The sequence below is a fragment of the Rhamphochromis sp. 'chilingali' genome (genome assembly GCF_963969265.1).
Source record: "Rhamphochromis sp. 'chilingali' genome assembly, chromosome: 13".
NCBI classification, from domain to species: domain Eukaryota; kingdom Metazoa; phylum Chordata; class Actinopteri; order Cichliformes; family Cichlidae; genus Rhamphochromis; species Rhamphochromis sp. 'chilingali'.
Window position 1 is genome coordinate 16,164,205 of NC_137940.1, and position 14,799 is coordinate 16,179,003.

The following is a 14,799-nucleotide window of genomic DNA, read 5'->3' on the forward strand; positions in this document are numbered from 1 at the left end:
CTTAAAAATCTACGTACAGTACTCTATAATGACAAAGTGAAAAAAGTCTGTTTGGAATTCTTGACATTAGTTTCTAAAACATGAATTTTGAATCATTATCAATCAGTATTCCTGTCACCTTTTGGAGACGTAGAACAGCAGAATGATTCTGCAAAGTGTCAATGAACCTTCTAAAAAATCCCAACCTCCCTCTACTCCTCTCTCCTGTTTCTCCTCCACACTCTCCTTGTCTCCTGTCCAAACCCTGCTAATCAGCCTTGACATTTTATCACTTAACAAAATAATTTAACCTCAAAAAGAGAAGCGGGAGACAAAGGGAAAGTGTGAGAGACTGACATTCACACACACCATTAATGTGTGAGGCAATGTGACCGAACTTGTTGTACACCCAAACCCTGGCTATATCTTCATGCTGCTAATTTGGACCAAACAGTGAGCGTGTAGGCCTGAGAAATACAGCCTCACAAAGACAGGGAATAAATCAGTGTACACACCAGCTACTGAGTATTGCTACTATGTAGTGTAAAATTCAAGCCATGCTAGTTTCACAATGAAAGACGTTAGTGCATCTATGAGTAACTGCGTGTGTGTGTGTGTGTGTGTGTGTGAGAGAGAGAGAGAGAGAGAGAGAGAGAGAGAGAGAGAGAGAGAGCTAGCTAACAGGATGATTATTACTCCTCATACCTGGAAAAGAAGAATCAGTAAGAAATATAAAACCAGTATTTAAAACAAAGAGTTTGTTTGTTTTTCTCTAAAATGTGGGGTTGGTTGGTGGTAATCACAGATCATGACGCTTAATTCAGAAAAATACTTCCTAGTCCCCTGCCTGAAACCTCATAACTTCACCCTTCTTAACCCTATGCTGCAACCTTCTATGTCATTCAGTTGTTGCGTTGGCCCACTGTGTAGTTATATTTGTCGGGAGGGCCTCGTCAGCTTACATGGAAGGTTTGGTGTAGGGTTAAAATGGGTTTCCAGTTATATCGTAAGTTATGACGCAGACTTCCATCAGAAGTCTAAATGAGACATTAAGATGCATTAGGAAATATAGTTGAAATCAAATATAGATTTTATATAAAAGATGGACATGGCCACAATGATATCTAGTTTCAAATTAGTTTCTAGGATCTCTATATTGGAGCCAGCAGTCACAGTATTTAGGCAACTGTTAGGTTTTAACCTAGTGTTTGCAAGCTTGGTTAGCAGCAAAACAGAAGCACAAATTTCTTTTGATAGTCTATTAATCACAGTGGGCTGTGTTATCATACTGTACCTGCTGTACAGGCATCTCCTAACACCCTCTAGTTTTGATATGTGTCCTGGTAAAATCATGCAGCTTACATCACTCTCAGGCTTTATTTGCAATGATTGCAATACAAGCATTTATAAATTTGTGTGTTTTAAGCCAAGCTGACAGATTATCTAAAACACAGCATACACTCACAATCTACACACTGTTCAACCCATCTGTCCTCACAACCTGGCAAACACAACATGATGCAAGGGCTATGTGTATATTCTCTGAGCAGGCAGACAGGACAAGTTAACACCGCATTTTAAAAAAAATAGATTTTTGGCCCTGTAAACACCTGCAGAGTTAACTGATTCTCATAAGTTAAGGGTTTCTTACAGATTGTGAAGCTGACACTTATGGATGCCAGAGAAATCTCAGAAAAAAACCCTAGGGAGCAACGAAATGGAGGTAGAGCTGGGGGCGCAACCATAATTATTTGGCAGAGGTGTGATTGGTTTGAATTAGAATGTGAATAAGAGCACATCTCTTATGTGCTGGCACAAATCAAATGAAGAAAATCTAAGGTGATTGTCAATAAAGTAACAACAACAAAAACAATAATACTACTAATAACAATAATGTACCTAATATACTCCCAGCACTTAGAAATATTGAGACAATCAGTACAGCACAATGAACTGCATGTTGAGTCATCACCAACACTAAGGAAGCTGAAAAAGTAATGTCTAGTTGAAGTTACAAATAATCTTGAAAATCTAATCAAATAAATCTACTGGGTTTTTTTTCACTTCTGTCACTACAGGTTAGACCATAACACTTCTACAGACAGCTGTAAAAAAAATCATAAAAAATGGGACTAGTCAATGGAAAAATGAAATAAATCAAAAGACAAATGACCACTGAAAATGATCTGCTGATGTCTTGGACCTTATTCCCCAAGATTCTTCTCAGGGTTGCTGGAAGCCAAGGTAGTGCAATCCAGACTAAGTATCTGATAGTTACCGCATTTCTACGATTATTAGGGTTAAGTACAATAACCTTAGTTTTATATGAATTCAGAAAGAGGAAATTATAAGTTATCCAGGCCTGTATGTCTTTAAGACAGTCTAGTAGTTTAAGTAGTGTGTGTTATCTGGCGTCATGGATAGATGAAGTTGGGTATCATCTGCATAACAATTAGAATGTAGTGTATGCCTCCTAATAATACTGCCAAAGTGAATTTGCATTACTGCAATACAGCATTACCTAATAATGCAGTAATGAGTAATGTCTTATATATTGCTTTTCTTGAGTAACCTCCAACACAGGTGGTTGATCAGTGAGTCATCTATATACAGAAGGGGCCTCATGGTTAGTCCTGAATCTGTATCTGTATATCCTCTTTGTAGTGATAGCAATAGAGGCAGTGTATCAGCCTGTTGTATTCAGCACTTCATGGAGACCTGTGAGACTGCCTTGGATTTGGGCTCCAGTACTGAAGCACGTGCACACACATACACACACATAGTATAGACAGCATATTCTCAGACTGCGCCTGGAGGCGACTTTTGTTGTGATTTGGCGCTATATAAATAAAATTGAATTGAATTGAATTGAAATACTAAAGAACAACGAACAACCATGATTACTATAAAACACTTTCTTTGTGTGTGTGTTTTTTACGGAGCCCCCCAGGGGACATGGGAGAAAAAAAAATTACGGAGGAAAAAAAAAAAAATTAGGGAGAAAAAAAAAAATTAAGACGGACTTTTGCGAGATCTCGCAAAAGTATTGCGAGCGCTCGCAAAAGTATTGCGAGATCTCGCAAAAGTATTGCGAGCGCTCGCAATAAGTATTGCGAGATCTCGCAAAAGTCTGTACCATAGACCTCCAAATCAGCACTGAAACCTTAGAAACAACCACAGCGATGGAGGACACACACCCATTTGAGCGATTCATAGATTTTTACTTTGAGCTTGGACTAAACTATAAAGACATTAAAACTGTGCTTTGCATTAGACACAGTTTTCATATAAGCGAAAGACATCTGAAGAGAGTTCTTAGCGCAAGGGGACACACTCGCCACAAAGCGTACTCTGACCTGGCCGTCTTGGTTGAATTTATAGACAACCAATTGCAGTACTCTGGGCAGCTTCACGGATACCGATGGATGTACGCTAAATGCAGGGAACATGGACTACGCGTGAGGAAAGAGGATGTGCGCTTGGTTTTGAAGGAGCTGGATCCCCGAGGCGTCGCACTGAGGCAAGCAAGACGTTTCAGGCGGAGGAACTATTTTTCAAAAGGGCCGAATTTCATCTGGCACATGGACTCCTACGACAAACTGAAGCCATATGGCATCTGTATCAATGGTAGTATTGACGGTTTCTCGAGAAAAATAATCTGGCTTAATGCATACACAACAAATAGTAATCCGAAAGTGATCGGGGGGTATTACATAGAAGCGGTGCAGCGTTTAAAGGGCTGCCCTAGAGTTGTGAGGGGCGATCTTGGAACTGAAAATGGCCATGTTAGAGGCTTTCAGCGTTTCCTTGTGCCCGTGGCTCCTAACGACACCCCTGAGAGTTACTTGGAGGGAGCAAGTACCGCCAATCAAAGGATTGAATACTGGTGGCGTTTTCTTCGCAGCCAGTGTCTGGAGTTCTGGTTATCCTTATTTGCAGACATCAGAGACAACGGGTACTTTGATGGTGGGTTTCTGGACAAAAACCTCCTTCAGTTTTGTTGCATGGGACTCATCCAGGTGAGTTAATAAAATATGTTTTGTTGCGTGCCTGGATGCATGCGTGTGTGAGTGAGAGATAAAGGAAACTGAGGAAGTGAAACGTGTCCTGTACTCGTTTGTGGTGTTCCCATTATCACAAATGTGGAAGCCAACTGCTCAGCCTCTGTGTGGTGGTGGTGGTGGAGGACCCCCATCTTTTTTTTCGGGCCTCCACTTTTTTTCTAGTGGCCATAACGGGTCACATTTGAGCATACAGAGTAAGCAAATATGTACTTGTAATGTGCTCAGATAATTTTAATAAGTGCTTACAGAAAGACAATTAATGTAGCCTCTAACTGCAATTGATTTACATCGGACAAACAGACCAAGCACTATGGCTCATAATACAATTACACCTCACCTGTTTGGACTATATTTTTATATTTCATTTTTACTTGCTGCCAGGAACGTTTGGGGCCTGTTGGGTTGCACCTGCGATCACATCACGTCACAAAATAAAATGTATAAAATAAAAAATAAAATATAATAAATAACGTGTTAAATGGGTGGAAATCCCTAGATCAATGTTTAAATTAACACTCACGCATTGACTCTGTCGGCTATTTTTTGCCATGCATGCTCCCTTTCTTTTGCAGCTGAGGCTGTGTTACTTTTTTTCTGCAAAATTTGCATGTTATCGGCATATGCTGCCATCAGAATTTCGGCCTCAAGCGCTGTAAAATACATTGACCGCGCCTTCTTTCCCTCCGTCTCCATGGTGACTCGCTTAATCTGTGCTCCACTAATAAGGGCTTTATGTATCCTCGTGCGCGTGCTTAACTTGGGGTTAAAGCAACTCCGCGTTGATTGAACTAATTGTTATCAGCCTTTCTGAAACCGAATATTCCGAGTTGGACAGTTCGGGGTTACTCAACCCTGAGTATCGTTTTTCACTTCCTGAAATAGGGCCCTGTACCAGGTTTAGGGAATGGAGAGACTTGCAGGAAGAAAGAGACAAGACAGGGAGAAGCGGGTGAGAGGAGCAGGGAGTAAATGAAATCAAAAATTGTGTAAATACTATAATTTAGGTTTAAGCAATCGGCCGCCTTAAGGAAGAGCTCAACAACCAAGACTACAGTAACATCTATGTTGTTTATGTTGACATGGCATATGAAATTTTCTTATCTATAATATTAACTATTTACAATTTGGAATTATTTCGATTGGGATATCAAAATAACTTACAAATACAAAATACAATGATCAGTGACATAAAACAAATTGATTATTATGAGGTGAGTAGATGAGCCAAGCAGGTAGTAATAAGACTAATAGTACTAATGTAAGATATCACAGCATAACAGTAACCGTAGTTAGTGTGTGAAACACTTGTACAGATGACATTAGGTAAAGTACATGATTACAAAAATGCACATGATTGTTTAAAAATAATAAATTGCATAAATCTAATAAACCTTCCTCTCAGTGAGTGAGTTGTCTCATCGTGATTTGCGTATATGTATATACGTACATGCGATCGCATTTCTTAAATTTCTGTATTCTTTTTAACAGGATGAGCTGGATGACACTGCACAGGTTTGGAATACACACTCCATCAGGCCATCAGCAAACATCAATATCCCCAGTGGTCGACCTAATGTAATGTATACATTACCTGAGCTCTACGGGACAAGAGACTTCCTTTGCCCCACTGAAGAAGAACATGTTGAAATGTGTAAAACTGAGTGTGTTTTTCGACTGACCAAACCATGTGACCCCGATGTATATGAACTGTGCAATATCATCATGACTGAGTCCCATCTGACTCCACCAACAGACTCATATCAGGCTGTGAACTTGTACATGCATTTAAGAGAGAACATCATGGCATTAGTGTAAATTGCATACACTGCAGCAGAGAACATTACTCAAAATTGACCTGTGATATGTGCGAAAGCTAACTTCTGGATGTTAAACAGACTGTAAACTGTAAGCTTTCTAGTACACAGTCATTTATGAGAATATCTTATATAGAAATATTTATTGTTGTGTTCCAGGAGGGTCAGTGAACTAAAGTATAAAGGGGAGTCTCTGCCTGTTAATGATATTCTGAGTGTTCTTTAGCACAAAAACACTGTAATGTTCTGTCAAATGTTATCAAGTTCCATGTCTATGTGTATTACTTCGAATTACTTTAACTGTGTATTTGGCTTGATACATGGATCAAAACATAAGACACATCTTAATTTAATGTGTTAGGAGTTTTAATGTACAGTGTTTAATCAGATAATGGTGGTTTATGTTGAGTATTTTGTAATAATTTTTAAATGGTGAGTTGGTTTTTATTTACACCATCTGTATTTGTTAATGATGGGAATGTTTAGTTGTTGATATTGGCTAGAATACTGTTTAAAATCGAAGAGATATGATATTATGCCTTGCTGCTTTATATATATTATAACGCCAACTGTCACATTGGCAGGCTACATGAAATGGTACTAAGGGGCATCATGATCTGAGAGGGGGCACCTTGGCATTTTTCTGAACTCCATTTTCTCTGGCTAAAAATATAGTTATTTCATGTCATTTTTGCTTCTTTTTTTTTAAACTATTTATTCTGATTCCAGAAGAGCTTTAGTTTTTTAATGTTGGTTAAACAAAACTGAAAAAATAAAGAACTAAATAGAGACCTTTTGAACTCTTAGAATTTCTAATAGATATAAACATTCTTTTTTTGTCACTGAATTTATCTGAAGCTTATTTTATCAGCTGAATAACAAATTCTTTGCACCCACCTGTTCTGTTGATGAACAGCAATTTCATTCGAATGCTATTTTTGCAAAACTCACCACTTCTGAAAGGATGATATGTGTTGTTGAACTACCGGACAAATAAACTGAAATCTAATCAATTTCTAATTATTTTTGGACTATGTAGTACAGACAACTAAAAAATTGCAAATGACAAAAGCATATCGACAACATCTGTGTATTGACTGCCTGTGTTCCCAGGCACTTTAATTTCAGAGAAGGGTAGACAGAAGTGCATAATCTGTCAAAAATGTAGCAATACTTTATAATTAACCATATATACTATTTAATCTAATTAGAAATCCTGGCCTACAATCTTGTTTATCCTAGAAACTGTTAAATCTGATTATCATTGCTTGTTAATTTGTAATTATATAAGACACTATAAAGAATTGTGAATCATCTGTATGTCACATTATGGCAAAGTCCTTTCAAAAAAAAAAACTTGTGATGGCAATATGATTTTTAACAAAACAACTAGTAAACATTTTGGAAGCTAATCAAGGGAAAATAGGACTTATTGTTACAAGATGATGTTTATAGGCCACATCAGCTTTAAGAATTTGTAAACAGGATCTTATCATTAACTTTCAATAACTTCTTTTGCAACCATAGTGACATTCTTTACTAATATTAATGGACTTTTCACCCTAAAATCAAATTTACCAATTTTTCTGTTCGCTAGCTGTAGTATTCCTTAATCCACATTGTTTTAGTGTGAGTTGCCCAATTTTAGAGATATTGACTGTACAAGCCTACCCCTCTCTTGTTTCACATGGTACTTAATGCTTAGTAGCAATGTCTTTATGTAGACCTTATGTAGCTTCATGTTGTTTTTCAACAAGGAAGAGATCTCTACAGCTAATATCTCCCAAAACTAGGCAACTCACTTCAAAACATTCTAGATGGATAAACAGCAAGCCAATGTGTGTCACTGCAGGGTATGCAGGTGTGTTGAGAGAACGTACCCAAAAGCAGACAAGGAGAGAGAGAGGACAATCAACTTAAAACAAAAGCGAGCCTTTATTCTGGCTGATGGCAAGAGTAAAAGAAAAAAAAATGACAATGTGTACAGCGAATTTTTATGTGATTTGTCCCTCTAACGCTAAACACAAACCTTGTTTTCAACAGAAGTTAAAGATGCGGTCATTTTCAAAGAATTTTAAACAATAAAGAGTCCTTGTGAAATATGACCTAACATACAACTAAACCATCAGAAAATTAAATTTGTGACTGCTTGTTATACGGCTGAATATATCAAATGTTTCAATGACAAAATGAAACAAGACAGAATTTATGAACTCAAGGTCTCATACAAATAAAAATTACAGCTCTAACCATTAGTACACTCATCAAGTTCAAATGATGTCCATTTCAAAGTAATTGCTGGAAAGGATATTGTCGAACTCTGTGCGAAATTCAGGATAAGAACTGTAAGTGCATGGCACTTCAAGGGTAGCTCCACAGGTGTGAGCAACAGGCCTTCTGTTGAGCCCAGTTTCAGCATTAAAGCACACCAAAATTTTGTCAACACATATCACAGAAGATCCTGTGCAGAAGCGCAGGATTTTTTCAGCTTTGGTTTCATCAGCGTTTTTAACATAACGCTGAAGATGGTTAAACGTTGTTTGTTCTCCGTGAGACAGCATGATTTTTGTTGCTTCCAATAGCTGCACTAGTCTTTTGCCTGTGGCCTTCTTTGTCTCATACAGAGATAACACACTTTCCTTGTCTGCCAGTTTCAGCTGCAGATGTGCCATGGGTGTGGAGAAGCAATCCATTATATACTTTGGCTCTTGGAGAATGGCCTTATGAGCCATTGTTTCAATGGCAGGCTGCATGTTGTTCTTAGGTGGTAGGAAGTGGGAACCCATCCTTGTAAAAAGGTCAAGCAGGTCCTCTTCATCATTTTCATCCATTGTGCCTTGGAGCGCCTTCTCAACAGCTGATCTCTCAACAGGAGGGAGATAGTTGAGAAACGATGCAATCAGAATGTCTACATCAACTGAGTCCATTCCGTGGATGCAAGCTAAAATGAAAGCCCTTGACAGCCTCACTGGAAAGACACCATGGTCTAGTAAGCCTTTCACCCATATCTGCCCAACTGCTTGCCATTCAGCCTCACTAAAGTCTGGCCTCAGCCTTGGAACTCGTTCATTTTCACCTTCACACTGTTCCAAAAATTGCTCCCAAAATGCAGTGTAAACCTCCCTTGACACCCCAGCATCATCAACAGCATTTTCATTTACAAAGTTCATCTTTAAAGTCACATTCAGAATGCGACTGTCCATAAATACAGCCAAAAGATCATCAACAACTTTTATCCTGCGAATTGATACATGTAGGGGGCTCTGTGGGTCTCCTGAATTTGATGGGGAAAGTTGGTTGCTTGAATCTAAACGCAAACCTTGTGCGATGAAATTCAGTCCATGGTCCTGAGTAAAAGACAAAACATGCACATTCCATAAGAAATGCAATTGAATTGTACAGATTACACAATATCAATGTTCTGAAAAAGTTTGAACATTTGTACATTCCCAAACCATGGTTGCACTGACAATTTATATATTACATTAACATTGTGGCCTGATGGATGTCCTTGTATGCCTCACAGAAAATTATACAAGTGTTCTTTACAGGTATGAGAAGACGCACTTCTGTGCAAAATAGGTAGAGAACACAATAGTGACACCAAAACAATGTCTCACTGCTGTGTTATGTAAATAATTTTATTTCAAGACTAAATTTCCTGTTTAATCTTATGTTAATGTAAAACACTGTAATTGTCTCTCAACTGACAATATCCTTTTAATTCAAATAGACCCACAAACTGCCATATCCTCAGAAAATAGCATGACATTTTTGGCATCTCTACAGTATGTAAAGGTAGGTGTTTATGGTTGCCTGAATTGATCCATCTTACCTGTGCAATCTGGGGTGCTTCCTCTTGTATTGACTGCATATGGGGTGTGGGCAAGCCATTAGCTGAAGACAATGGTAGCAGGAAACCATCCATAGGTAATCCATTTGTGTCGGCATTCTGAGAAGGAAGTATTGCATTAATTGACAACAGACACCTTAACCCTTCAAGATTAGAAGACTCTTCTTCAATCTTCTAACTTGGCCTATTCTAATTCATGAATGTTCTTAAAAAGTCTGCAAAATATGTCAATAGGTATTAAGAAATAGAACAAAAATACACCACTTTATTTTCAGCCTACATGTCTCACTTACAAGAGTAAAAAGACATATTACAGTGGAATTCCACAGGTTTTTATCAGATCTTGATTTTCTTATTGCTACTTAAAATGTTGTATTATTGCTGCCAAAAAATCAAGTTTTAAACAAACAAGAGATGAATTCTGATTAATAAAAATCGAAAAATTGTTTCACAGTACTGTAAGTTATTTCTTTTAAGATCCAAAAGAATATTACAGAAAATAACACACATGCTTAAATTTTGTCCAAGCAGGAATGCATGATCAGCTTTTTTAAAAGCAGAACTATGCAAGTTACTGAATTTGATTATTAATAAATTTCCATCTTTTGTCACACTTGAACCATATCAACCACAACTGTCCATGGTCTTACCTGTCTGAGATCCTCACTGTTGACATAATTCAGGGTTATCACGACTGTGTCATCACCATCTGCTCTGACAAGATCCTCTTCAGGATTCCATACAACCGTATCCGCTTCGTCTATGTGTGGAAAACGACATTCCAAATCTTCTGGAAGTTTGGCCTGGGACTGTAGTTTGAAGGATTTGTTAGGAACTATACTGGTCAGATCAATAATTTCAGAGCAGTGGTCAGGGAAATCATGATCACTTGAGTCAGTCTGCTGCCGCTGTCCCACGACAGTGTTTTTAATGTCTGTTGGGGTTGAATGCATATGATGGGATTTTCCTGGACTTTGTGTTGTCACTGCCTCACAGAGTGATTTCATTTTTTTTGGATTGGGTTCCATCTGGAAATTGTGAATCTGTGAACCAGAAAACAAACACAAGACACAAACGAAAATAATTCAATTATTTTTTCAGCAGCCAGTCATTTTGTACATGTTAATGAATACAAAGCTGGAAGTCTTTCACAGATGTACCTTACCACACAAGTCAACAACAAATTCCTGGAATAATTTCATCCTACAGAAGTGCAAATATTCGTAGATGTACATAAAGCACTTGAATAACACAACTCTTTATTGCAGTTGCACAGTCAAACCTAGTACAATAGTACAACAAAATTAGAAAATGTCGCATGTTACCACCGAGCACTACTAAACACAACAAAATACAGTAACTTTAAAGTGATCATTATTTTTAATAATAACTTTCTTATTTTAACAAACCTGTTTGCCAGTGTCACTGTCAGATGAATCCCCATGTTCAAGTAGATCTGGTACAAAATCATCTGTCTCACTGTCAAATCCAAGTAATGTCACTGGTGAATCTTCTTCAGTTATGCTGACAGAAAAATCCTCTTCAGATGAGGACTGAACTGTTAACAGTGTTTCATCTTTCGTGCAAATGTAAAATCTCAGGAGCTTCAATTTGGTTTGTTCATAAAGTTTGCCAACAGTGTCATCTAAAGCAATCGGATTTCTTTTAAAATCACTGATTTCAATGACAAAGTCTTCAACTCTCCCTTTTGGCGAGTACCCATCTGGAAAAAACAGGTCCTTTCCCATTTCCAAAATCTTAGCTACAGTTGTAGTTTTTTCCACAGTTGCATGTCTTGTTCCTCCACCATTTCTGGTTCTCACTTGACGGTATTCATTACTGCTTAAATGAAGCCATCCGATTTCTATTTTTCTGCAGGTCTTCTCTGCTGCAGTATTTCTCTGTCTTGACATCCCTTCACTTTGCTTTTGGAACACACCTGATGAACCACACAGCACTCCTTTGGTTTTTGATCTTACTTTCCGTGCCGCAATTTTATCTCTTAGGTTCTGCAGAAGAGTCTCTTTATCTGTGCTGTACTTAGTTTGTTGACAGAAGGACTGGACAGCTAGTCTGTCACCATATGTCCTTATGTATTTTGCCATTTGTCCATCAGTCATGACGGACAGCACTGCCTTATCCACCTGCAGACATAAAACATTAGAGAAATGGTATTAATATACTTTTACTCGAGGAAGCCACACTAGCACACATGGAATACTAACTGTATTAGAATAGAGTTCTTAATCACTGTTCATGATCATTATCAAAAGTTACTCTGTCAACTTCTGTCTTATTACTTTACTGTTGCTGTGTTAGTATTAGTATAGTAATAGTAGTAGATATTTATATATGTTGGGAGAAAACCCTGCAAAAATAAACCCAGGAGGAATAGAGACACAATGAGACAAAGTTACTTTTTTATGCTTAACGTGTACACGGGTGAGCTGCTGGAAACAACCCACAACCATGGACAGTGGCTTGGCATTTTTATAGGCACAAATCACAGAGACAGTGAGAACAGGATAAGAAAATAATAAACAGATAAAATAAACAACTCCATATATGGTGCTAGTCTCGTCAGCAGAGAGCTGGGAGAGATAAAACAATCTGAAACAATATGTCCCCGAAACAATATGTCTTTGCTGGGAAAGTCTAAAAAGACACTTCTAAACTAATCTAACCACAGACAAAGGGCATCTTTGTACATTTAAAAGAAGGTAAAGAAACATAGAATCATTTTTCCTGTAGCAATATACTACGTTACTAAAAAATATTTTGCTAGTAAGGTATAAGTAAGGTAAGTTCCACCAAGTATTTTGTGCCATGCTGTCCATGTTACCATGGTTATGGCACAGCCAGATAACAACATCCAAATTCATGGGCTGCAACCTCTTTTTTTTTTTTTTAAACTGTATTTATCACATTGTCCAAATTCATGGGCTGCATCCTCCTGAGGACGCTTTTGTAGACCGATTATGTCACAGCGATGCACCGAAGGCTATCCAATTTCGTAGACTCCTTTTTTTTTTATTATTTGCACAGAAATGTACAACAATTCTGGCAATCTCTACAAAGATTCTATTTTAAATTCGTAAACTCCTCCGAATGCAGCAGACAAATGCGTCCTCCTTTTCACCTATTTTTTTTTTTATTATTGAACTTTATTAAGAAACAGTATACAGAACATGTATACAACCAGAACAAATTAACATATGCCAGGGGGTGTAATACAAAGAATTACATTCACTTTTCACCGAATTTGAAGGATGGGTCCGGTGTGTGCTTCGTGGCCCATATCCCAGAATTCAAAGTGCGGCCCAGCCAAACTCCAGTTTCCGGTAATGGCGGCCGTTAATAAGTTTTAAAATGACCGTTATTAATCTTTCTGGGTCACAAAATTTTTTTAAACACATTTCAGGGGAGAACGTGGGTGTATAAACTTGAAATATCTTCTCGGTTTATCAAGATATCGCATATTTGCAAAAGTGCTTCGACGTTTTCCTTGATGTCTGTTACCCACCAGCTCGATAGGTAGCCGAGAGCTCAAGGGTCACTAAAGCCGCCAAGAACGGCACAACTCGCGGCATATTATTTTCAGATCACCGCGGACTTTAGCTACTCAGGCTAAACTTAATATATAAAACACTTAGACAACCTAAAAATGTTAATGTTTGGCTTTTTTCAGTGTTTCATTTGTTCGTGAGTAAAACGGTTTGGCTGAGATTAAAGTTATTAGATTAAATTCGATAAAATAAAACTTTATTAATCCCCCGGGTGGGTTCCACATTGGTTTTACAGCGCTTAATCAACGTCACACAGAAAACTGATTAAACAGAAGTGCGAGATGGTCGAGAATTTACTCCAGTGTCGTCTTATATTTTAGATAGAAAGGAGCAGACGGACGAGCTTATTACACTCCACCGAGACAGCGGTGACGCTAATCAGAAGGCTAGACCGTCCAATTTCCCCAGCCGTTCTGAGAACCCGGCCCACGTAGACCACGAAGCCCGAGTCCTCGGGAGGATGCAGCCCATGAATTTGGACACGATTTGAAATTTCAAAACATATGTGCACTTAACGAGTTATGTTTAATGAACCTGAACATATTTACAAGAATTAACATTAAAGGCCTGCATATACGACCTCGGTTTTTCAACAAGTTACTCGCCTTTTGAACCGCGGTGTTTAATGCTTTGTTGTTTATACGTACTTTGTCTTGTTGCATGTGCATGATGTCGTCGTGTGGGACCTCTCTTGACCGCAAGAAATGTTCTAAATCCTCCTCCATGTCCGCACCGTATGGAGCCCCGTACCGTAGCACCGCACCCTTCAACTGAAACGCTATCAAAAAGGAGCGGGATCTTTTGCGAGATCTCGCAATACTTATTGCGAGCGCTCGCAATACTTTTGCGAGATCTCGCAATACTTTTGCGAGCGCTCGCAATACTTTTGCGAGATCTCGCAAAAGTCCGTCTTAATTTTTTTTTTTCTCCCTAATTTTTTTTTTTTTCCTCCGTAATTTTTTTTTCTCCCATGTCCCCTGGGGGGCTCCGTAGTTTTTTAATTAAAAATAACAACCACTTTTTTGTCCCAAATGGTTAGTTGAGTCCCCAGAATAGCAGTTTGTTAATAGATGTGCCTATAACATGAGGAATACAGGTATACATATACCCACACATTACCTCAAGTTGACCAGCTGAAGAATAAAGACAAAACAAAAGCCATTTTACATTAGGGAGATGTGTGCATACATATACCATGCAACAACACACACACAGCTCTCCAACTACTTCACCTAGACACAATAACACAGTACAGAACTTGCAGCTATTTAACTGATTTTGTGATGTGAAATGGTGCTCAAGCCCTTGTTATACTATAAAATAACTAAGAGAGTACATACATTTTTAGTGAACTAAGCTAATTAGTCAATAATTTTTAACGTCTAGATCCAAAGTGTTCTACATTGTAGTGGAACCTTAAGTCTATCCGTCTGTCAACACTACATATTGAGCTTTTCTCACTATTTTAGTATTTCAGTTCTGACAGGTTTGCTATTATGTGCCTTTTTGTAGTGCTTAGTGTA

General features: G+C 38.1%; 2 protein-coding genes across 2 annotated transcripts; one reads left to right on the top strand and one right to left on the bottom strand.

The window, feature by feature from the left end:
* Positions 1 to 3,063: 3,063 nt before the first annotated feature.
* LOC308408640 (uncharacterized protein) lies at positions 3,064 to 6,860 on the top strand. Its single transcript, XM_080901007.1, has 2 exons — positions 3,064 to 3,998; positions 5,532 to 6,860. The coding sequence occupies exons 1-2, from the start codon at positions 3,162 to 3,164 to the stop codon at positions 5,856 to 5,858; spliced, it is 1,164 nt and encodes a 387-aa protein (XP_080757133.1). The 5' UTR covers positions 3,064 to 3,161; the 3' UTR covers positions 5,859 to 6,860.
* A 989-nt stretch (positions 6,861 to 7,849) lies between these two features.
* Positions 7,850 to 14,001, bottom strand: LOC308408300 (uncharacterized protein; the record flags this gene model as incomplete). Its single annotated transcript, XM_080900503.1, has 6 exons — positions 7,850 to 9,204; positions 9,693 to 9,809; positions 10,361 to 10,753; positions 11,120 to 11,314; positions 11,690 to 11,854; positions 13,924 to 14,001. The coding sequence occupies 6 exons, from the start codon at positions 13,999 to 14,001 to the stop codon at positions 8,128 to 8,130; spliced, it is 2,025 nt and encodes a 674-aa protein (XP_080756629.1). The 3' UTR covers positions 7,850 to 8,127.
* Between the last annotated feature and the right edge of the window lie 798 nt (positions 14,002 to 14,799).